Below are 25,312 nucleotides of genomic sequence, written 5' to 3' on the forward strand. Positions count from 1 at the left end.
GCAGTTTAAAGGGACTCTGAGTCCCTTTAAGTCCCTGCTTTCTGTTCTTCAAGAAAGAAGCAAAAACAGCTGAGCAGCAGGAAGGCCTTCCCCACCACTCAGCTGTTTCAAGCTGTCCTGCAGTTCCTTTAAATGTTAAAGGATATGCAGAAGTTTAAAATTTAGGTATTTAAAGTTTAAAAGGGCTATAGAAGACAGCCCAAAACAGCTGGGCAGCAGGATCAAGGTGTTCCCCACTGCTCAGCTGTTTTTCAGGCTTTCTGCAAACTGTGGTCCTTTTTAATAGAGTTGGCAAAGCCATGAACTGGTTCGGTTCATGGTTCAGTTTATTGTTCCGCACCATGAACGAGCTACGTTTTCCCACTTTGTACCCATTCCTTGATATGATTGATACTGCAAGACATGTTTCTTCACTAGCTCAATGTATATATTTATTTTGTGTGTATACAACAAAATATTTTGAGCCAATATGTTCATTTTTAAAAGCGTCCTTCTAAATAGAGCTTTTGCCTGAAATACTGAGTTATACCTAACCTCATTTCCTGATATTTTGTGGGTGGCTCCATTTCCTGTAGCTGGCATTTTATGGTAATGCCAATCACTTTGTGTCAGAAGTCCAAGGTTTCTGCAAACTTAAAAAATCTGGGGCCCCTGAAACAGAATGATAAAATACTCCATAGACTGTACAGATACAATGAAATGATTGACAAAGCTCTATCATGGAGGTTTCTATCTGCTCAGGTGCTGACAGCTCTTGACTTGTAAAAAGAGAGCAGCTAGGACTCAAATCTCTCTAGACACTATGCCTTCTGATCTGAAAGCCCTTATCTCCTAACTGAAGACATTTCAAGGGCCAGGATAATTAGGGGAAGGAAATATGCTCAAAAGCACCCTTTTCTTTACTAGTGTTTCATATTGCTCATTTTAACATTTTCATAATAATCACCCTAGCTCTTTGGTGCTGTAACTGTATATATCTTGGCACATTCTGAGAAGTGTTTCCTCTAAGCTTATTTAGTGTGAGCTAACTCACAGATTTTTAGCCTCCAGCTCACACATTTTTGTCTTAGCTCAGGAAAGATGACCACAGAGCACAATAATTTATGCAGTAGCTCACAAAGCAGAATTTCTGCTCACGAGACTCTGCAGCTTAAACAGAACATTGATTCTGAGTCCTGGTACAAAATTCAGCTCTGGGACGTGTAAAGAATATATCTGAAGGCACTTTATTTTGTCTCTTGCAATTACACCAGGCATGAAACTATTGAAACACCTTTTGTCCAAACAACAGGTGGCAATTCTAAGTTTGAAGATGCAGCGAGGCCTTCTCCAGCTTTAGTAGAGCCCAAGTGTGGGAAAGAAAAACAGGTACAGTGAGAGAAAAAAGAACAGAGATATATATTGTACTTTAATATGTTTATCCCACCCTTCTTCAAGGTTCTCAGAACTACACACATGTTTCTCCCTTTTAACCTTACACATTACTCAAACTTCTATCTCTGGGACAGATTGCAACACTTAAACCTGCTTGATGTCATGTTCCACAATCTAATTCTTCTTTTCATTAGGAACGTTTTCGTAATAATCACCCTGTGCTGTAATTGATTGTATCTTGTGTATGCTTAGTAGCATTTAACGCTAGTTATTTCTCACACTTATTTCACTGTAGTCTCTGTCAGAGTACTCTAAGCTTTTATGGAATTGTTGTGCTGAGGAAAACCATGCTGCCATCTACTTTGAAGGAAACTAAAGTGAGGCTTCAAGTTAAGAACATTTGATCATCAAGAATTATAGGCTTTGAATCTCTCATTCTTAAACCCAGTGGTCAACCATTTTGTGAATGCATTGTTCCAGCTCCTGGATGAAGAGGGTTATCTGTTTCAAATTCCAACATGGCTTCAAACTGAAGGCCGAGACCAATATAGTTTTGGTAAGTGTTGAAGACCTCTTCTAAGAGAGGGAAGTAAAAAGAATGTGTTCCTATTGATTCTCCTTGACCTTGCAGCAGGTCTTGATGGTATCAACTGTTAAGCATTCCTGAATAGACTACCCATTGTAGTGCTTCTGATTCTACCTGTCTGAGAGATTCTAGAAGACAGTATAGAAGGATATTCTTCTGTACTGAACTTCCTTAAGGGGTTCACTGTATCCCTATGCTGTTCAATATCTATGTGAAACCACTAAGAGTGATAGCCCAGGGTCAAGGGATCAGTTGTCCAATATCCTAATTACACCCAGCTCTATGTTTCCATCCAGGTCAGTTGTTCCAGTCCTTGAAAGATTTAACTGTCTTCAGTAATCAACTGAAGGGGAATACATTGACACAATCATAACAAGGCAGAATTGCTAATAGGTGGTCCCAGTATCAGTGAAGGTTGGATTATCACTATGATGCATAATATAGTAGCCTCCTGACTGGAGAACTGCAATGTAATCTCTGTTGGGCTTCCTTTAAAAGTGACTCACAATCTCCTTTATCTTCCTTCCCCATAACAAACACCCTGTGGGGTAGGTGGGGCTGAGAGAGCTCTCACAGAAGCTGCCCTTTCAAGGACAATTCTGTGAGAGCTATGGCTGACTCAAGACCATACCAGCAGCTGCAAGTGGGGAAGTGGGGAATCAAACCTGGTTCTCCCAAATAGGAGTCCATGCACTTAACCACTACATCAAACTAGTGTGGTGATTCCACCACAGCCAGTTTGGTATAGTGGTTAAATGCACAGAGTTCTATCTGGGAGAACCAGGTTTGATTTCCCACTTCAGTCGATCCAAAAAGCAGATATCAAAGTAAGTTTGGTGGCAAGCTGTGAAGAATGCATAACATTAATACCATATTCAGGTACATATCTGATTAAAGGTGTATGAGCACAAAAACTTATACCCAGAATTAAACTTTGTTGGTCTTAAAGGTGCCACTGGACTCAAACTTTGTATTAATATTGTTATGATATTCATTGGATACCTGTTTGCTTCCAAGATAAATTTAAAGTCTGGATATTAACTTTTTAAATAATTTATGGTACAAAACTGCTGTACTTGGAGGAAGGGGCTTGTATCTTCTTGCTTCTTCAGATCTAGCATAAAACATACCTTGATGGTTCCATTATCCATCAGGTTGTGCCTACTGAGAAGTGAGCAGTTTTTATAGCTTTCCCCAAATTGCGGTACAAGTTTCCTACCATGTGAAAACTCAACCAGGAGCTCGAACCTTTGTAGATTTTTCTTCAGACATGGATTTCTGTGTTTAGAATGTTTTTTCCCCTTATTTCTTATTTAATTGTATTGGTTGCTTTACTGTGTTTTGCCTATTATAATGGGCAAATTTAATGTCTTAGTTTTATGTTGGATTGGATCCCTTAGTTTTAACTGATGTACCTGTCTTGTGTTAAAGACTTTACTATCCAATTCCACACTAAACCTTTAATTCTGGTTCTGCTCTGTCCTCAGATTGGTTTTCTACATTGGAATTATAGAATCATAAACTCTTAGAGTTGGTTTCTATGATTCCATGATTAAGTTCAGAATGTCAGTTTGGGGACAGGGCTGAACCAGGATTAAAGGTCTAGTGCAGAACTGCAGTTTAGAATACTTTTGAACAAATACTAATATGTGGGGAATACTAATTCTGTTGGGAGGCTCAGGGCTTAGACTCCTCAAGGCCAATGAAATTCCATCTACTGTACAGTGCTGTTATATCTACATTAGTTTCAAGCTAATACCCACTTGCAGAAGGCCACAAATAAGTATTCCAAGCCTCGTGGTGGAGAGATAAATGCCATTGTTCTGATGAATTCAGATGGACAGAGATGAAGCTGCTGATGTCCTTAGAACCTGGAGATGGAGGACTGTCCACACACTCAAGCTGTGCTACATTCTGCAGGACGTCAGCACCTGTAATGAAATACTAGGGCAGGATCTGAAGTTTGCCAAGAGGAAAGTCAGTGCAACTCAACTACGAAGAATGAGGGTGGGGTCAAGTTTGTTTATCAAGGAGTTCAACAAGTACAACGAAGGCCTGTTAAATAAATCATCTTTTAAATCAACCTTTGTTCATTCAAATTGTAGCCTTGTGTACTGAAACAATAGCATTAGAGACTTCTGAGGAAAAGTCTGGGAACAAGTCTACCAATGCAGGTAAGAATTCATCTGATTTGGATTGTTTTCACATATGATACTAAAAATGTGTATGAGATTACTGATGCTAATTGTGCCAGATATGAACAACAGCAGCATCCATGTAGATTCTCTGTTGTGCACTCATTGCTGCTATGAATACAGAATTTGCATTGACAATAGAGCTTAGGAAGGTGGTATTTTACCTGCATTTCCTGCCACCAGAGGGCTTTTTGAGGAATCATTTTGAAAAACTGTTAATTGCTATTACACTATAGTGCTATAATAAGTACTATTTTAAGTCCTGTTGAAAAGGAGTCCATGAGGACAATGGCAGGACATGGTTTCAGTGCTGGTGGGATCTTAGAAAAGCACACCCTTCCATCCAAGCAATGTGCTGGCAAACTTTTACTGCATTATTTACAAACAACTTCAGTAACACAGATTTGAGAAACAGCACTACAGGATGGAGAAAACCTGGCAAGGGATGATCAGAAGACAATGTTTTATGGAAGCTCTAAAAAACCAGCAACCACTTTATTAAAGTGAAACAGAACATACACTTTTTTAAAAAGTGCATCCTAATCAATAAAGTCTTTTCTGGGGGGTGGGGGGTTGTGCATGTGTGTGTGTGTGCACTCACGCAGCTGGAAATCATGGTGATTTCTGGTGACTAACTCCTACTGGGAGTCTGGAGGATATTCAGAGAGGTTGCTGAATAAAGCCTGCTCCTGTCCTCCTGAGTACTGGTCTCTCAACCAAGTACTTGCCAATACTCTGCTTAGCTTCCAAGATCTGATGATATTGGGCTTGCCTGGGCTATCTACATCAGGGCATAACCATTGAAGTCTTGCACTGGAAAAAAATGGAATTTTCCATCATGTTCCTTCCATTTAATTCCACTTTTCTGGTGAACAAGTTCATATATCATTCTAACTGCCCCATACTCAACTGCAGCTTCAGTCCTTCATTGTCTGGAAGTTAGGTTGATCTCAATGCTAATGCATGGTTCCAAAAATAGCAAGACTTTAAATAAAACTTCAAACTATTTTATTTGATTTCTGAGATATGTCAGGATCCCTGTTTTACAATTTTCCAGTAATTCCCAGAAATATAAAATAAATAGATTCCTGTGGAATCTTGAGGACAGAGAGATCTATTGTAGGCTAAAGCCCATATCGTCAGATACATGAAGTGCGTCCTTAGTTAACGGATACATAGGTATGTGTAGGGAAAAACTTTTAAGTAGTGTGCCAGTTTACAATATACTTGTATGTGTGTGTAAAATACTTGCTAACTGAGGATACACTTCATAACTCTGATTATAATTATGTTCCTCTTAAAGGCTTGCTCACAGTTACACAAACAACACTGCAATTATATTTATTATTTCTCTTCCAGTGGAGATTAATTACTAAAGGTAATAGGATAGAATTAGCAAGTGCTTATAGCTCTGGCTATTCATTTTACTAAAAACTATTGGTGGTACTAGTTGCTGCTTTTAGAAAATAATATGAATAAATTTTTATAAGTAGATAAGTAAGAGTGCTCAACTCTCCAGCATGCTTTCAAGCCAGAGTTAGATATGATAGAATCATAGGTGAAAGTGATCTAAATGCCACCTAGCTAGTACAATCTCTTGACTTATGTAGGATCTTTACTTATTAACTATCACCTCTTTATATATTAACTGTGTCATCAAGATTACAAGGTATGACATGTTGAGTAGCAGTGAGCAAAGTGCAGAATAACCACAAGACACTGGAATTTCAATATAATTACTGGCATGTTGTGCTTCTATTGAAGTGTGAAGCACAATGTTTATTTGATCTACATGCTGAGCATTATTTGTTGTCTTCACCTAATTCTTCCTGAGAATCCTCTAGCTTGCACAGGGAAGTGGGAGAAGGGACATCCTTTACACAGCTCTAGACAGAAGGCACTGCTTTTGTGTTACTTCAAACTCCAGTGTCATTCTCTTCTGTTTGTGGAAAACTCAGGAGATGGGAAGACATTTTAATGCTGGTGATCAGAAAGGGGAAATTGAGGTTTCTCAGATCTATCAGTCCATTTTTGTGTTTCTCTGTCCTATACCCTGCACAAGTTTCATCCATACTATTCCAAATGCCAAAGAGTGTTAGAAAACTTTCTCTATGCAAGAGGGAATCTTAAAAGAAAATACGTCATGAGAATGAACAACAGAGGAAACATGTTGGTAGCAAAAAAAAAAATCATTTTCAAAGTTATGTAATCATTGCAGAATGTGTAGATACCTTATCTACTTGCTAAGAATGGCCTGGAGCAAATGCCTTTTACAATTTTCTAATACCAGAATCCCACAGACTTAGTTTTTGCAATCAACATCAAGCAAAATACAAGTGTGGCAATGAAAAAATGAATGCTAACCATTTTAATAAAACTTTCTTCCACATGAGTTAGAACCAAACAACTCATTCTTTAGAAAATAACTAATTCCTTGTTAATATCTTTCATTTCACAAGTAGATTTGTTTCCATTTTCAGTTTTCTCTCTCTCTTGTGTTTGAGGTTCAGGATGGTCTAGCAGCTCCAAAATAGTTTACCTCAGCTAGGCCCTCTTTCTGTATAAGTGTTTTTAGCCAGCTGCATCTCTTCTCTCCCCCTTCCCAGAAATGACATCGCCTCTTCAGCCCAGGGAATGCAAACTGACCAGAAAAGATAGAGAGAGCTATGGATTTTGTCTGCGCCTTGAGAAACACAAAACTGGTCACCTAATTCGGAATGTGATACAAGGCAGCCCAGCTGAAAAGGCTGGTCTGAAAGATGGAGACAGAGTCCTGAGAGTTAATGGAGTATTTGTAGACAAGGAAGACCATGAACAGGTACGACCAGAGCTTTTTTTGAGCAGGAACGCACAGGAATGCAGTTCTGGCTGGCTTGGCATCAAGGGTGTGTGGTCTAAATGCAAATGAGTTCCTGCTGGAGTTTTTCTACAAAAAAGCCCTGTGTGAAATAATGGTGATGTCAGGGGGTGTGGTCTAATATGCAAATGAGTTCAAACTGGGCTTTTTCTACCAAAAAAGCCCTGAGTATTACACCTTTTCGCTTAGGGTGTCTACCAAATATACATTTTCCTGTATTGCAGTCTGATCCTAGGCAGAGTTTGGGTTTTTTAAGCCATTTATGTTTTTTAAGCCAAATGTTCCCAGGTGGCTTACACCTTAAAATCACAATAAAATGAAGTAATGTCCAATGATCACCACAACCATTCAAAACAACAGCAATAAAAGAATCCAGCAATTACCAAGCCAAAACCTTCCAGTCATTCTTAATGCCTACAGAGTTTCAGTGGCAGCCACTCAAAACCAGGCTGGTTATCATTCCACAGTTCTGAGGCCACTACTAAATAGATCTATCTGTTTATCTTGTCCTTCCTACAAGGAAGGAACTCAGGGTGGCCTTCTCCATATCCTCACTTACAAGCTGTCTTGAGGCTGAAAAAATGTAACTGGCCCAAGGCCACTAAGATAGTAGTCTTTCAGAATATGGATCATAGAATGAAAAGGCTCTGCTCCTCCCCAAAAGGCATCCTTGTATCTCATTGTGGTGGAATATGGAGGCTAACCTTTTCATCTTGAGAATGGTCTGAACTAACAGGCAAGCTTATAGAGAGAAAAGCATTCTCTAAGGTACACCAACCCCATTGAATTCAGTGGCATTTACTCCCATGTAACACACAAAGAACAGTGGCCCTGAGCGATCAATATACTACCTGTTACCCTGTTCCTGGCAGAGAAGTAACTGTTAAACCAGCTTGTGTTTGTGCTATACATCTACTTCAATGGACTTTCTATGCAATGATTTTACACAAGTCCTCTTTTCAATAAATACAAAGGTGAAGAGCTATAACCAGCTTGGATCTTACAGGGGATTTCCACCCATGATCCAGGACTTCTCTGCCTCCTGTGCTGCTGCTGCAACCCAAAATCCCTATGCTGTTGGGGGAGAGGAACCATAACCAACCGTTCTTGTTGTGAGATATATAATAGAAAACATTAAAGAGACATTTTCCTGATTCTTAATCTTGCCACTTAACCTCATGTTCCATCCATTACAGGTAGCTGATTTAATTAGGAAAAATCCAAATTCTATAGTATTTCTCATCCTGGATGAAAAATCTTATGAAAAAGCACAAAAAGAAGGAACTGTTTTGGAAAAACTGAGTCAGAAGTCAAAGACACAGCATCTACTAGAACATCCCCAGATTGCAACAAACAGTGAACCTGCTCCAGTTCCACAACCCCGGCTCTGCTACCTAATAAAGGATAGGGAAAATAGCTACGGTTTCTCCTTGAAGACTACTGCTGGTGAGAACAATGAGGACAGGCATATAGAAGTACAGTTCAGAGTATATGCAAAGTCTATAAAGCATTCTGCAAAGAGTATATTTATTTATTTGTATATATCTCCTCTCCAAAGAATTACTTGAGGCAGCTCACAAAGTAAAAACAAAACACAGACTAGCAACTAGCAGCACCTCCATAGCTATGAAATGATCTTTTCAGGAAGAATGTAGTTTCTTCTGGGACAGGCTAGCTTCTCATGCCACAACCAGATTTGTCATTGACCAAGAATACCTCAGTCTTATTTGGACTGTGTTTCAATTTATTGGCCCTTATCCTCCCCTCTTCCCCCACTATGCACATTCTAGACTTGTTCAGCTCATTTTCATCATCTGTCTTCTAAATTAGGGTTTGTAGAATCTTTCGGGATCAAGTGCTGTGTTCTACTGGAGAAAGTTTTCCTTCCAGACGTTTCGTTCTCAGCTGCAGAGAACATCCTCAGCGGTGTTGCAGCCGGAGCAGGCGCTCAGACCTTCTTGGCTGCTGTGCATTGAGTCAACGAAACGTCTGGAAGGAAAACTTTCTCCAGTAGAACACGGCACTTGATCCCGAAAGATTCTACAAACCCCAATGATGTTACCAGCCGCGAAAACCTGAATTCTTTGATGTCTTCTAAATTGCTTACTGAAAGCTATTATTTGGATGATGAATTCCTACAGTAATTGAAAATACTTAAAGAATTAATTTGAAAATTTACTGAAGTCACAGAAACAGCACCTCAAAGAATATGGAATGTGAAGAGTACTGAGTGCAAAACGTTCAGCTAGAGGCACAATGTAACCTATGGTTTCTAAGACTAATTCACAGAGGTACCTGCATTACTTGGCACTTGCATGCTGCATCCAAATGTGGAGTGCCACCACTGAAAAGTACTAGTGATATGAAAACTCTTCTATGTTGTGTCAGATCTGTTAAAGTTATTTCATTATGCAAGCCATCACTGGAATTGTTGTCCACCATCAATGCTGGATGGTAGCTATTATGCAGTTTCCTTTCCAGGACATGAAAAGATCTAGATCATGGTCTGGGCCATGTGAATGGTATAAACTGCACTCGACTCTTTTAGCTTTGTGGATCAAAGTATGTTTTATAGTTGACTTACAGCTATATTGATTCAATGGACATGAAAGGATACAGCTCTGTTTAGGACTGCTCTGTGAATTATACTTCCTGTGTACCCTGGGTAGGGATATCTTTAAAAGCATATCTGAAATTCTGACTTGGAGTCATCTGAATGTGTCTTAAATGACACATGAAACTAGCTGTGTTTGTCAGCTAGAGGACTGAGAAAATTGCCACATATCTAGTTCTTTTATATTGCATGATATTTCTTACCTAACTTCTGAACATGATTATATATATTACATAATACAGATATAAGTCCTCTTTGTAGGCATTATTACAATACTGCACACACCAATTGCTAGATTATTTTTAAATGATAAAGAGTAATTCAAAGGAAAAACTCTTTGGACATAGGAAACACCTTTGGAAACACAGTAGCAAGCCAATTTATAATCAACACACTGGAAGAATAAGTGCTGCTTAATAACAACTTTATTCTTGCTGCTACTGACAAGCCACCACAATACATTTCTGTAAACATCGCTTTGTGCAGTATCAGAAAAGGCATAAAGTGTCGCTGGTCTATGAGATACAAGTTCCTGAGGCCCAGAAAAGGCATGCTGCTGATGCTCAGATCACACATCTGTACCTGTTACAACTGTTCCCTGAACAAATAAGTGTCAAGTCTACCAGACAAATATTACTGCCTCACCTCCAGGCCCCACAGAACCTAGTTAACAAGGAAATAGGTGTTTCAGTTTCCATCCATTTTCTTCTTTATTCCAGGTCAAAAGGGATTGTTCATTATTGACATATCCCCACAAGGCCCAGCTGCAAAAGCTGGAGTGCAGCCAAATGACCGCCTGATTGAAGTCAATGGAGAGAATGTAGAGAATGATACTCACGAGGAAGTGGTTGATAAGGTACTTGTCAGCCCAAACTTCTCACTTTCCATCTTTCTTTTTTCAGTTTGTTCTATTGGCTGTTCTAAGAGTACATTGGTCACTAAAGCCAGAATGAATGATGGCTGTCTATTTGTCCCTACTCTTCTCCCTTTTGCAAGGTTGTGTTGTTGAATAATCACCCCTGTTCATTCAGAAGAATGGGTACTAGAGTCCCAATACCCAGATCCAGAATTATTGAAAGGGCAGGATAGAAGGTTCCATGTTAATCAAATGTATAGAGCAGGCCTTGGCAAAGCAGATTTCAGCTCCTCAATACAGGCCAATTTAACCTTCATACAGATGTGATGGATCTCTCCCCAGCTGTGACTGAATGGATTGAAAATTCAGATATTTGTACTTAGGGGGATTATCCCTAATCATTCTGCATACCCACTGTATTAACTTAGTTATGTATTTTATATTATTATAATATGCTTCCTGTGTGTATCTCTGCCATATGATAAATAACAAATTTGTTTAAGTCTTTAAAAATATGGATGGGACATGTTTGTATAGAACAGATATTCGAAACACCCTTATGAGTACTGGAACTTTGCAAATAAAATGCTCTCTGATTCTTTCATCCTACAAGGACTGACAGAAGTAGGCTGTCTGTATTTCTAGGTGAGAAGATCTGGAAATCAAGTTGTATTTCTGTTGTCAAATAAAGAAACAGACTGTTACTACAACAGACAGAATTTGCCACTGAAGAGAGAAACGGCCAGTTTGAAATTTTTACCTCACAAACCCCGAACTATTGAGCTCATAAAAGAAAATAATGGCTATGGATTCTGTCTGAGAATGGAACAAAATTTTAAAGGTAAGAACCAGACCACCAAGTCACATGTCTACTGCTTTGGCCTTCTAATTTGCAGCATCAGTAGTACACTCTCAGTCCTGCATGCATCAGTGGGCACCATCTACCAAGCAGCCAAAATGCACAGAAGCAGTATAAGACTATTTATCTCTCAAAATGGCCTGCTTTACTACTAGAGACAACCCAAAACACTCTGGAGACTGAGGCAAAAAATCTTAATGGCACTCTCAGTCTCTGGGGAGGGATGGTGGCTCTAGGGTGGCCAGACCGTCCCGGTCTCCCGGGACTTTCCCGGTTCTGGCCACCAATTCCCGGCTCCCGGGCTGCCTATACCGGGACCATTACAAAGTCCCGGTATAGCCAGCGGGGAGCCGGCGGGCCGCGCGCGCGGGCGGGGAAGGCGGGGAGTGAGGCAGCCAGCGTCCCTGCGCGTGCGCACAGCGGTGTGTGCACGCGCAGGGACGCTGGCTGCCTCACTCCCCGCCTTCCCTGCCCGCGCGCGGGGTCCGGAGAGGCTGGCGCTGGTCCCTGGAGGCCTCCAGAGGCCAGCGCCGGCAGCGTGGAGAGGCCTCCGCTGGTCCCTGGAGGCCTCCAGAGGCCAGCGGAGGCTTCGTGGAGAGGCCTGCGCTGGTCCCTGGAGGCCTCCAGAGGCCAGCGGAGGCTTCGTGGAGAGGCCTGCGCTGGTCCCTGGAGGCCTCCAGAGGCCAGCGGAGGCATCGTGGAGAGGCCAGCGCTGGTCCCTGGAGGCCTCCAGAGACCAGCGCCGGCCTCTCCGGCCTCCGCAGCCGCCGCCAGCCCCGCCAGCAGCCTGGAGGAGAGGCCGCCACCGCCCTGGATCCAGGTAAGCCAAAAGCGGGGGGGGCGGCTGGCGGGGGAGGGACGGCTGGCGGGGGGGCGGCTGGCCTTCCTTCTTTCCTTCCCTCCCTCCCTCCTTCCTCCCTCCCTCCTTCCTTTCTTCCTTCCTTCCTTCCCTCCCTCCCTCCTCCCTTCCTTCCTTTCTTCCTTCCCTCCCTCCTCCCTTCCTTCCCTCCCTCCCTCCTCCCTTCCTTCCTTCCTTCCTTCCTTCCCTCCTTCCTTCCTTCCTTCCTTCCTTCCCTCCCTCCCTTCCTTCCTTCCTTCCTTCCTTCCCTCCCTCCTCCCTTCCCTCCCTCCTCCCTTCCTTCCTTTCTTCCTTCCTTCCTTCCTTCCTTCCTTCCTTCCTTCCTTCCTTCCTTCCTTCCTTCCCTCCCCCCTTCCTGACTGAATGGGCCACTGGCCTGATCCAACAGGGCTTCTCTTATGTTCTTATGTGACACAGTGTGTTGGACTGGATGGGCCACTGGCCTGATCCAACAGGGCTTCTCTTATGTTCTTATGTGACACAGTGTGTTGGACTGGATGGGCCACTGGCCTGATCCAACAGGGCTTCTCTTATGTTCTTATGTGACGCAGAATGTTGGACTGGATGGGCCACTGGCCTGATCCAACAGGGCTTCTCTTATGTTCTTATGTGACAATACTGACTTTGGTGGACCCAAGCACTGATTCAGTGTAAGGGAGCTTTGTGTTTGTGACTGGAGTGGACAATGCTGACTTTGGTGGACCCAAGCACTGATTCAGTGTAAGGGAGCTTTGTGTTTGTGACTGGAGTGGACAATGCTGACTTTGGTGGACCCAAGCACTGATTCAGTGTAAGGGAGCTTTGTGTTTGTGACTGGAGTAGACAATACTGACTTTGGTGGACCCAAGCACTGATTCAGTGTAAGGAAGCTTTGTGTTTGTGACTGGAGTGGACAATACTGACTTTGGTGGACCCAAGCACTGATTCAGTGTAAGGGAGCTTTGTGTTTGTGACTGGAGTGGACAATCCTGACTTTGGTGGACCCAAGCACTGATTCAGTGTAAGGGAGCTTTGTGTTTGTGACTGGAGTAGACAATACTGACTTTGGTGGACCCAAGCACTGATTCAGTGTAAGGGAGCTTTGTGTTTGTGTCTTCTGGTGCAATTTTGTTCTCAGATCCTGTATTTACTTCATCAGTATATGGGATAAGGCACTTTCTCAACTGTGCTGCATAATGCAGCCTATTTATTTTGTCCTGTTTGCTCTGTTGGCTCTATCTGCGCCACCTTCATCACTTTCGGGGTGTGGATCCCCCAGTGGGGTGGGCTCCCGACTCCCTCCGCCGGCTGTTTCTGATAGCCCTGCGCCCCCTCTTTCATTTGATATGTGTCCCGTGCGGATGCCACCCTCCCGCCGGGAGATGCCGCAAAATGAGCCCCCTTGAGGCTTATGGCGGCAGGGCTCGGGGGAAGCGAGCTAGACTGCTGTTCTTTTGAGGGGTCATAGAGTGTTTCGAGCCCGTCCCTGTGGCATCGGTCCCATCGTTGTGGGGCCCAGGGGGCCGGCGCAGCGGCACGCTGAAGCAGCCTGTCGGTCACTTCCGGGTTCCTGTCCTGCATCTCGACCTGTGACAGGCTGCTTCGGCGTGCTGCTGCGCCGGCCCCCTGGGTCCCACAACGATGGGACCGATGCCACAGGGACGGGCTTGAAACACTTCCACCTTCCACCCCCCCCCCCCAAGGTGTCCCTGGCTGGCCTTCAGACATTATGGTCACCCTAGGTGGCTCAGTGGTAGAGCATCTGCCTGGTAAACAGGTCCCAGGTTCAATCTCCGGCATCTCCAACTAAAAAGGGTCCAGGCAAATAGCCATGAAAAACCTCAGCTTGAGACCCTGGAGAGCTGCTGCCAGTCTGAGTAGACAATACTGACTTTGATGGACTGAGGATCTGATATAGAGTCAGTATAAGGCAGGTTCATATGAGGAAGTCATTAAAATATAATAAACTATTGAAATTGTTGTCCTTGAATGGTACTATACAATCTGCCACCCAAGACTGACCTCACCCTTCCTGATGGCAGTGCTAAGCCTGCTTACTATTTTATGAAAGGCCAGCATGCCAGTCATTTGATTTTAATCAGTTCCAAGGAGAACCTGTTCCTTCTCCATCATCTAGAATGCTAGTTCCCAGTAACTCAGTGGCACAAGTTCAGAAGTCTGTTGGGAATGAGGCTTAGGCAAGGGTACACTTTGTTAATGTTTTGATACTGCTCTTTTAGATGTGTTCCAAAGGATTACTCTATAACTATGTGGATAATTATTGCATTTTCTCCTAAACTCTTTAAAAATTAAGTAAAACAATGGGTTTAATTCATCATCCTTTCATTCCCATCCCCAAAGGCAGCAGAGCCAGCTATACATATGAGAATATAAATATATAAATATAATATAAACTAAATAAAAAAAATGAAAAAGTTGCAGCTAAACCAGCTTTATCCAAAAACTGGGCAGATAACAAATAGCTTTCAGGGATATTTGTGTAAAGTCTGGGAGATGTTGATTTTATCTAAGTTAATGCATCATATAAAACTCAGAGAAAGGTGAATGAATGATATTTTGTACAAAATTGGTCTCTGCTTATGCAGTATTGTAACTTGAGCTATTACACAGCTTGTTAATGATGTAGATGTTTCGCTTGTATGAATTCTTTTTAATAAAGATTCACAAATAAAAGGACAGACACATTAATGGATGATAAAGTCTAGTAACAGTCAGAGACATTGTTAGGAGGCAGCTGTTGAGTTCATACCGAAGTTTTTCACTTCCCAGAAATATATGGCTAACCATTGTCATCTCATTCTCATTGACGCATGGATCTTATGTTCTTACCAAAAAAGGTTTTTTTTCCCCCCAAAAGAGCCTCAGTGTGCATAGTAGGCAGCATTTAGATATGAATTCAAATACAGTTCTCACTTTCCCCAGAAAAGTTCTTCTGCTTTTGAGGTAGAGGGTTCATTCTTTATCTACTGCATTCTTTTAATGAATGTGTATGCCACTTAAGAAATGTTGAGAGTACAAGAAATATTTCAATAAATCAAATTCATTTTGAAGCTATCTAATTAGAGCTCAGTAACAATGAAGAGTTCCTCTCACATCTACCCGTGTTCAATTAGTCTAGCAAGTCCACAGAACTGGGCATTTCCAATGAGTGCTGTTGTGAATGGTCACTGTGATCATCATCTTCTGCACATAGTCCCATACGTACCTTGCATTTCTTAGTAATTTCTGTGTATGCATACATACATGCAGCATACACATAGTTCTCCAGAAACATTCAGTGTGTCCTAAACTAGAAGATGATACATTAAAAAAAATGGCCAACTGAAGAAATACCTTTTTTAAAATAAGCAAAATAAACATAAGCAAAACAATGGGTTTAATTCCTCATCCCATCTCCCACAAAGAAGACCAGGTTGTAATAGTTACCCGTAGACTAATTTTGTCCAAACATTAGAAAGATAAGAACTGTGGCCACTAGCCCACAAACGTTTAGGCCATAGTAAGTCTGTTAACTAAAGTGTCACAGGAGGCAAGGCTTTTTTTTTTTTTTTGTAGCAGGAACTCCCTTGTATATTAGGCCACACGTTCCTGATGTAGCCAATCCTCCAAAAGCTCACAGGGTTCTTAGTACAGGGCCTACTGTACTCCAGGAGGATTGGCTACATCAGGGGTGTGTGGCCTAATATGCAAAGGAGTTCCTGCTACAAAAAAAGCCCTCGTCACAGGACTGTTTTCTACATTTGTCTGCTAAGCTATAACTCTTTTTGGCAGGTTAGGTAACCAGTTGTTTGATATCTGTATTTTTTTGTGAGTTAAAGTGTATAAAGAAAATTAAACTTGTACAGGCAGACACAAAACAGGCTGTGCAAAATAAGTAACCACAAGCAAGGCACCTGCAAGGCTTTGCAGGGAGAAATATCTCATTTCCCATTCCCTCTTTAGTTCATCTTTCCCTTCCCTGAATGCCTGCCTTTTCTTTCCACCCACCAGCCAACCTACCCCTATATTCAACTTTCCCTCTTTCCAACCAGCAATCCATCTTGAAAAACAATAGTCCAGTTGGGCAGTGCCTGCTGGTGGGCTGGGTCCAGCTGGGCAGTTCAGAACCTTCAAGATCTTGTGAGGGGCACCTCATTTTCCCATATCCCCCTGCCCACTCTATTTCCTGTCTCCATTCTCCTGGCAAACCCTATATCCTCACCTTACCTGCTCCCTTCTCTCCTTCTCAGCCACCTTCTACCTGTCTCCCATCTTTAGCTATATTTATTATTTACTTCATTTATACACCACCCTTCTCCACAATGGGGACACAACGCAGCTAACAGCATTCTTGTCTTCTCCATTTTATCCTCACAACCCTATGAGGTTAGGTGTAGAATGTATAATTGCCCAAGGTCACCCAGTAAGTTTCCACGCGAAAGTGGAGATTCAAAATTGGGTCTCCCAGATCCTAGCCTGAAATTCTAATCACTACATCACATCATGGTGACTACCAGTGAAGAGTAGCAAGCAGCCAATCCTGGGTGAATTATGCAAGTCACGTAGTAGCAAGTCACCCAGTGGTTGCAGCTGGGCCTGGCCCCAATGAGTGCTTCTTGTAAGGTCAAAACAGCCCTGGAAAGGCCCAGCACACCCACACCCCTTTTACTGACATAAAACAAGGCTTGAAGTCTGGCAAATACTGTTGTGGTTGCCTAACAATGGCCCCTTAGGGCATTCATTTCTTATAAGTTACAGCTGCTACTTCTATTATTTTGGGGGCAAGGGCTAGCCACTCAATTTATTTCTTTCTTAAAACCTGGGGTGATTTTCAGGTTTGTAGAAAGATCTGACGTCTTTTCATGGCTCCAGTCCCCACATCTAAGTATCCACAGATTTGGCTATGTTGAGAATTAGATATAGCGATGTCCATTTCCCTAATTAGTGAAATGTATACCAGTCACAACATGAACCTGTTCTTCAGGCAGAATTCTCATTAAATCAAGATCATCTCAAAGCAATAAAACCATGAGTAAAATACTTAGAACAGTCTTGTTATCAGACTTTTCTTCTTTCTGAGGACAGGTCACCTAATTAAGGACATTGATTCTGGCAGTCCAGCAGCAAAAGTAGATCTCAAGGAAAATGATATTCTTGTGGCTGTAAATGGAGAGCTGGTTGAGACACTGGACCACAATTCTGTGGTGGAGAAGATCAGGGAGTCGGGTGAAAAAACTACACTGCTAGTGATGGATGAAGAGACTGACACCATGTACAAAATGGTAACAAAAACAGTTGGAATACAAGACAGAATTTGGAAAATCAAGTAATGAGCACATTGAGTTGCATTCTGAGAATACCACCTTTCACTTTGTAAAAAAAAAAGTGTTTAACCTTTAGATCTGCCGTGATCATCTTGAAAGAGTGTACACAATACCTTTGTGAATGCATGTCTTCCTGTTAACATTACCTTATTTTTACTGTTTAATTTCTGTGCTACTTCCTTACAAATAGCAAATAAGAAATGTCACATAAGAAGCAACAAATAAGGAACACCAAGAACAAAATCAGGTGGAACAAAAAGGTTCGCAGAAGCATAAGAAAACAAAATGAAATGGGAATAGCAAATCTGTAAATCTCTCAGGTAGATGAGATAATCACAGAACCATAGCTTTAAACATGACTGATCTATAAAACAGGTAGAGAAAATGAGAGGTCTGAATTCATGACTGGAAGGGGGATACTGAAGTCCTCCATTTACCATTCCCTGCTCCTCAAAAAACTTTCATTTCCAGTTGTCTTAGCAGCATGATTTCTGGTCTGTAATAAGAGGCAGAAGCAGCTGCAGAGGCACATAATGGCTGAAGAATTCAGCACCACCTTATCCACTTTTTTGGTGAATGAGACCAACCCAATAGGACCCCACTTGAGTGTGCAGCACAACCTATATTTTATGATTCTGTTCTGACAACATTTCACTGTAAATGTCACCAGTCTTTAGAATACATATTTTCTTAAGTATAAATTACACATTAAGTGGAAGATTCAGGGTCAAAACTACCAACAATTTAAGTAGTGGGGAGGGAGAGAGATTAAATAGAGCCATGGCACCGGGGGAGGAAAGGAATTCTTACCCTCTCTACCTCATATGATTTCCCAATAGAGATCACAGTCTAGAGCTGCTGTTGTTCCCCAACCACAGCTACTAGAAATGGCTCTTCTATAAACAGTCCATGCAGAAGCTACCCACCCCCCCCCCCCACCAGCACTGTGGCTCCATCCAAATCAGGGACCCCTGCAGCGATTTTATTTTTAAAAATATTAAACTATAAAAAGAGTCAATCACTGATCTCCCAAGTAATCTGCAGTTTGGCACTTGGTACCATCAAAGTGTGATGCATACAGGCTTACAAGTTAGTGAAGTACGTGTTACATGCATGAACTCAGAAAAGAAAGAAAGCAGGAACCTTGGTTAAATAGCAATAGGATTCTAGAAATCATCCTTCAAGATCTGAAGGATAAGAACTTTTAATTGAGGCAGGTTATTCTACTCTGCAGTGGGTTCCTGCCCTGTTTTCAGAGCCTGTTTATGTTTGTTTCTGAAGTAGAGAGGAAGTGGTCTGTGCTTCAGAGAGAAACCTCAGGCTGCATAGCGAATACATCTGCAAAACCAGCTGTTGCTGTACCTTACCACATGCATCAAAGGTTTTTGTTATAAAAAATACAGTCCCAGTAAAAGGTGTCTTTGCTTTTTGTTTCTCAGGCTCAAATTTCTCCATTTCTCTCCTGTCACAAAACAATGGTACCATCTCTAAGCGAAGCAGAAGTGTTGACACACCATACTGAGCAGGAGACACACCAGCCCAGACTCTGCAGCCTGGTCAAAGATCCCAATGGATTTGGTTTTCATTTGAATGCTATCCAGGATTTGCCTGGCCAGTTCATCAAGGAGGTATTAAACTAGAATTCATACATACAAGGGGTCAGAATGGACAGGTATGAAGGAAACAGGACAAAAAAAAAGATATGAAGATAAGGAACAACTGGGCCACCTTTTTGATCCCTCATACCATATCAGATTATCTCAGATAATCTGAGCCTTAAGCAGGACTGCTGCAACATTTTATTTATTTATTAAATTCAATTTTTATACTGCCCTTCTCTGTAGAGGGCTCAGGTCAGTGTACCACGATAGATAAAACAACCATACTTATACTAATTTAAAATTAAAATATTAGAATTAGAATACAATCAGTCAGCTTGATCAGATGGCAGTCAACACTACTAGTTGTGTCACCACCTTGCAGGTGGAGGCCAGGAGTAAGAGTGCCAGCCAGATGGATGCTGTCGGTGCCCTCAACCAAACTCCTGGCAGAACATCTCTGCCTTACAAGCCCTGTGAAACCGCATTAAGTCCCACAGGGGTTAGATGTTACTCAGCAGAGAGTTCCACCAAGTTGGGGCCAGGGCTCTAAAAGCCCTGGCTGAGAACATCTGGACATCTCTCAGGCCAGGGACCATAAGCAAGTTCTTATCTGCAGAGCGTAATGTTCCTCAGTCAGGAGAGGCGGTCCTGAAGATATGTGGGTCCCAGACCTTTAAGGGCCTTAAAAGGTAAGCATCAAAACCTTAAACCTGGCCCAGCACTCCACTGGTAACTAGTGCAGCTTCTGCAGCACAGGTCAAATATGTGCTGTTCACGGGATCCCTGTAAGGACCCACACTGCTGTGTTCTGGACCAGTTGACGTTTCCAGGTCAGTCTCAAGGGTAGCCCTATGTAGAGCAAGTTACAGGAGTCCAATCTGGACCACTGTGTGGATTACTGTGGCTAGGTCAGGGTGGGACAGGTAAGGAGCCAGTTGCCTGACATGCCAAAGCTGAAAAAACACGTCTGGCAATATTTGTGATCTGGGCTTCTATTGATAAGGAGGCATCCAGAATCACACCCAAGGCTCTTGACAGTTGGTGCTGGTCTTAAGGGCACACCAAGAGCTGGAGTCACCACCCCAAACCTGAGACTTCCCTACCCAGCCACGGAACTTCCATCTTAGTGGAATTTAATCTCAGCAGGCTCCATTTCAACCATCCCACCACAGCCTCCAAGCCCCTCTGCCAAAGTTGCTGGAGTGACATCTGGTCAGCTCCCATCAACAAATATAACTGGGTGTCATCAGTGTAGTGATGGCACCCTAGCACAAAATTCTGCACCAGTTTGGCAAAGGGGCACATACAGATGTTAAATAACATTGAGGAGAGGACTGCCCACTGAGTAACTGCTCATACTAGGGTCCTACTGTGCTGATCTTTACGGTTGTCAGAATTGAATATGGTTCCAAAAGTAACAGCTTTAGCTAAGCCTGTTTTGTTTTCACTGAATTTGTCATATGTCAATCCTGGAAGCATTTTTAGTGTTTTCTGTACCATAGCATATATCCTTGGGACACCAATACTCAGTGTTATAAAACTGCAGATTGAGCAGTGTCCCATGACCTTCTCATGATACTGCTTTTTCACCGATGGCAAGTTTAAAATGTGAATGTTCACATCAACTTTTAGTTTTATTTAGTTTTAAGCCAGCTCCCAAGACATGAATGTACATGCAAAAAAATAAAAAGGTTAAAAGTCTATCCAAGAACAAAAAATGGACTGGAAAGTTAAGGGCATGGTGACATGCAAAAGTCCACATGATGCACTGAATATATTGCTAGAATTATCCAGTAAGTCTTAATATCTCTAGCACTAGGACAGTCCACATGCCTGTGTACACATAACAATAAGATGTTGGTAGTACTACCTCATTGTATCTATCATGTTTTCATCACATCCTTCCTCCAAAGAGCTCAGGTGATTTCCGCCCCCCCGCCCCCCCCAATGTCATCCTTATAATCTGTGAAGTAGTAAAGGCTGAAAGCAAGAATAACTTACCCAAAGCCTTAGTCTGAACAACTACATCACACTAGTTCTCACTGTAGAGCTTAATGCATAACACAGTGTCACTGCCTTGGGAACTGACTGCATCTACTGAAGACATCAGAGCTTCAGAAAGTGAAGTGCCTATTACAAAGTCTAGCTAATGGTGACATAGAGTTCCACTCAAAAATTCTGTTCTGCTAATAGTGGAGCTATCTGCTGGTGCAAGGAACTTTGCTTCAGTGGAAAAGACACATCCCACCCACAGGAGATGTGTCTTGTATCAGCAAAAGATTCCTAATGTCAGAGAAAGACCCCATTGTTATCAGAACAGAACCTTAAATTTCAGTATCTTATCTCTCAGTCACACATCTTGCATTTGGATGGGAAAACTCAGAATTACATGCAAACCATCAAAATGGGTAACCCTGCCATAAAACAGCATGTATGTTATTTGTGCCACTATAAGAGCCACATTACAAAAACATTTTAAATATAGGTATGTGCTAACGAGCTAGTGAACAGCTAAACTAATTACACACTTTTTAAAACCTTACTTATTTAAGATGGTGGGATACTCCAGGGAAAAATATATTCTGAATTTTTCTTAGCAGTGGTTCTCAAACTGTGGGTCAGAACCTAAATTTGGGTTGCAACTGTTTCTGAGATGACTTGTAAGGATAGGATGGAAGAAGAGGAACAAAGACTTCTGGGAGGTAGGTTTAGGCAAAATGTCATTGGCTGAAGGTAACCCAGCAAGCTTCAGAGTGGAGATCTGAATCTGGGTCTCCCTGATACTAGTCTGACTCTTTACCACTTCACCATGCTGCCTCTATGACCAATCATCAAATACTGCCTTCTAATCAGTAATACTATATATTTATAAAATACTAAACATGAAGATAACACCCAAACATTCAATGTTAACCGATGAGATTACTAGGTTTTATTTTGGGAAGGGGGACTATATCATGGAGTTACTCTGCAAGCAGGCCTGAGACACACAACACATTTAAAAAGAGGTTCCATTTTATGAAGCAGTGGCACTCACACTTTTGGGAGTTTTAGAAAATATATTCTGTTTCATGTCAGTCCTAACTATTTGGTATGTTTCACAACAATTGTGCTAAAATGTACAGCTCTATGAAAACAGGGTCACAAACAAAAAGACCTAATTACCCCAATCCTGTCTCATTTAGCAGAGCTTTAAAATATTGAATGTATTACAACATTAGCTCTGTTGTCTTATCAACTGAAAAAGTAAGTAGTTAGAGAAACCCATTCCTTGTTTGCAAAAGTCATACATATGCAACCCGTGCTAATTTGAATAAGTGCACTGTAATTCAGGGGTATGTGAACTGCTGCCTATCCCATGCTCTCATAGACTCCAGCAGGGCAATAGCTACAACTAATACTATATATTCACAGGTACAGAAAGGTGGACCAGCAGATATAGCTGGGTTGAAAGATGATGACGTTTTGATAGAAGTGAATGGTGTAAATGTGGAAAATGAAGACTATGAAATGGTGGTGGCAAGAATCCGGGAGGGCGGTGACAGGCTGACATTATTGGTGCGTGCAGAAAAGGCTCACCAGCATTTCAGGTCTGATAATCCCTCTGCTGCTGCTGCTGTTGCTTCTGTGGTAGCTCCGCTACATGATTACAGTAATGATCCTCCTCCTTATGCAGAGGCACAAGAGCCACAAAGACTGTTATCAGAAGTACATGAGATGGTAAGTCTATCACACTGCTTATAAAGAGTAGAAACACACAGCTCTAGCAATACAACTGACTCAATTAACGCTACAATACTAAATATATTTACTTCTACATAAGCCCCAATGAAATCAATGGTATTCAGTTCCAAGTTAACATGATTAGGCTTTGAGTGGTCATGCGATCAGGCCATAATAATGAAGAGTTAGCAGAGAAGACCAAGCTATTGACTCACATGTTCACCCAGTGCCTAAATCACCATTGATATCAATGGACTTACATTGCAGTATCTCCATAGAGGACTTCACAATAAAACTCATTGTTAACAGTCAGCAATGTGCAGTAACTGTCCTGTCACAGGTTGCTGGGGGTGCCAACTGTTCTCAAACACTGTTTATTTCTCCTCTAGGCCAGCTCATCCTTCTCTTCACTCTCAGTTGACTCAGAAGAAGAAGATACCAAATTGTGATGCCACAAACAATCTCTGAATTTTGTTCCTAAATGGGCAAACCTAACTTGCTCCCATTCTGAAGCAAAGTTAATGTAACTGTACATGAATACTTACTTGAAACTTATTCCCATTGGACAATGCAGGAGTTACTCCTATTGGTCAGGTGGACCAACAGCATAATTAGTTCTATTGGCTTCAGTGGAGATAGTGTTTGTTGGATTCCAGAACCATTTTTTGTTTAAGTAGCAAATCTGCCCACACTGACCACAATCCAGCACATCAGTGCTTAAGCTTCATTAAAATCATTGTGACAAGTGTATGTAACCCTCCTAATTAGAGATGGAGAGGCCTCTCAATGGTGCATGATCAGTTACTACATGTATCCCAAATAAACATGCAATCAGTTGTTTTAAAAGCATATTACATTGTATCTTCTGTCTAGCAGAAAATTTTGAGGCAGTAATTTTAAAATTACTGAGAACGAAACGTCTGGAAGGAAAACTTTCTCCAGTAGAACATGGCACTTGAGCCCGAAAGATTCTACAAATCCTAATAATTTTAAAATGATTTAAGCTTTTTTTCCCCTAGTACATAAACCTCTGAAACATTTCTGTCCCAGTGAGTTGCAAGCTGTCATCTTGTAGGCTGGCATGCCCACAGTTATTAGCTATCCTCAGTACTAACTCTATGATCAAAATGAAAAAATGCACATCTGCTACCTACTGCTTGATCATAGAACTTACACAGTGTTGTCTTAATTCTTCTGTCAGAAAGAGGCAGAGAGGTTTCTAAAATGAAACATGAACTTTGATTCAAGACACAGAAGTGTATCCATCAACTCTCATGACTTTGCCCTCTCTGCTTCTATTTCCCCTTCCCCACACATACTGGTGCAGTAATGGGGGAAACTATGGTATGAAAACTATGGCATGAACTGTCTTGATTATGGCCACCTTGATTCATGGCTGCCCCGCTGAGTTTCAACTTTGTTAGACTGGGAGAGGCAACCTTGAAGAAGGTAGAAAAGTTTCTTAAATATAAGAATGTGTCACTGGTGACCATAATCAATACAGTTCATACCACAGTTTCCACACCATTGTTTTCTCATTATTATGTATGTGTGAAAGTTGAACAAAGAAGAAAGCAGACAGTTGATTCATCTGAAATGTGGTGTTGGAATAGAGTTTTACAGATACCATTGACTGCCAAAAAGACAAATACATAGGGTCTAGATCATATCAAGTCTGAATTCTCCCTAGAATGACTAAAATGACTAAACTGAGGCTATTGTACTTTGGTCCCTTTATGAGAAGACAAGAGTACATGGAAAAGACAATAATTCTTGATGAAATTGAAGGCAGCAGGAAAAGAGGAAGATCTAACATAATATGGGTTAATTCAATAAAGGAAGCCATGGACATCAGTTTGCAAGACCTAGTAAGGTTGTTAACAATAGGACATTTTGGAGGTCATTAATTCATAGGGTCGCTGTAAGACAGAAACAACTTGACAGCACTTCACACACAAATTGTTAACAGGCATCACTGGGGAATGATGCTGATTAATAAAACCTATATTGCATCCATGGCCAGGAGCCACTACCAGCTTCTCCACAGCCTGAAAACAGGTCAAGGAGGAGAGCAGGCAGTAGCTTCTGGTGGGCTTCCGGCCACACGTACTACCCACTCAACAGCAGCATAAGCAGGTAGTGTCCATAACTTGAACACATTTTCTGTCCCTATACCATCATTCATCTATGGGATGACAAAGGGGTAGGGAGGATGGGGGAACAATGGGAACCCAGCCTTGGGCATCACTTGCTCAGTAGCAGTGCAAGCAGGCAGCATCCACAGCTGGTACTGAGAGCCTGCTCCATCACTGCTCACTCACCCTTGAGCAGGCAGCAGTGTCTGGCCTCTCAGTTAATGGAGTCTGCCAGTTAACACAGCTTTTACGGTATTAGTTTTAACTGGATTTATCAAGTGAGGTACTTCCTAGACAAGAGAGATCTGATCAGTTATTTAATTTAAAACTACTATTAGATTGTCTTGTTT

General features: G+C 41.8%; 1 protein-coding gene across 3 annotated transcripts; it reads left to right on the top strand.

The window, feature by feature from the left end:
* Positions 1-1,674: 1,674 nt before the first annotated feature.
* PDZK1 (PDZ domain containing 1) lies at positions 1,675-23,673 on the top strand. 3 transcript variants are annotated; one of them, XM_060234438.1, is made up of 10 exons: positions 1,675-1,930; positions 4,066-4,134; positions 6,762-6,973; positions 8,209-8,458; positions 10,346-10,482; positions 11,128-11,323; positions 17,265-17,461; positions 18,943-19,131; positions 22,519-22,824; positions 23,217-23,673. In XM_060234438.1, exons 3-10 carry the CDS (start codon positions 6,764-6,766, stop codon positions 23,274-23,276), a joined length of 1,545 nt encoding a protein of 514 aa, XP_060090421.1. In that variant the 5' UTR covers positions 1,675-1,930; positions 4,066-4,134; positions 6,762-6,763; the 3' UTR covers positions 23,277-23,673. The 3 variants fall into 3 exon arrangements, with proteins under 3 accessions (XP_060090421.1, XP_060090422.1, XP_060090423.1); XM_060234439.1 differs by having other exon boundaries at positions 1,677-1,751; XM_060234440.1 differs by lacking the exon at positions 4,066-4,134 and having other exon boundaries at positions 1,815-1,930.
* The last annotated feature ends 1,639 nt before the right edge of the window (positions 23,674-25,312 follow it).

This window comes from Heteronotia binoei, chromosome 3 (genome assembly GCF_032191835.1).
Source record: "Heteronotia binoei isolate CCM8104 ecotype False Entrance Well chromosome 3, APGP_CSIRO_Hbin_v1, whole genome shotgun sequence".
Classification (NCBI taxonomy): Eukaryota; Metazoa; Chordata; class Lepidosauria; order Squamata; family Gekkonidae; genus Heteronotia; species Heteronotia binoei.

Bases quoted from the DNA above. Each gene is read 5' to 3' on its own strand.
- PDZK1 (XM_060234438.1), top strand. From the start codon at position 6,764: ATGACATCGCCTCTTCAGCCCAGGGAATGCAAACTGACCAGAAAAGAT. The intron at 8,459-10,345 runs GTGAGAACAATG...TCTTTATTCCAG, and splicing joins CTCCTTGAAGACTACTGCTG to GTCAAAAGGGATTGTTCATT. The intron at 17,462-18,942 runs GTAACAAAAACA...TTTGTTTCTCAG, and splicing joins CTGACACCATGTACAAAATG to GCTCAAATTTCTCCATTTCT.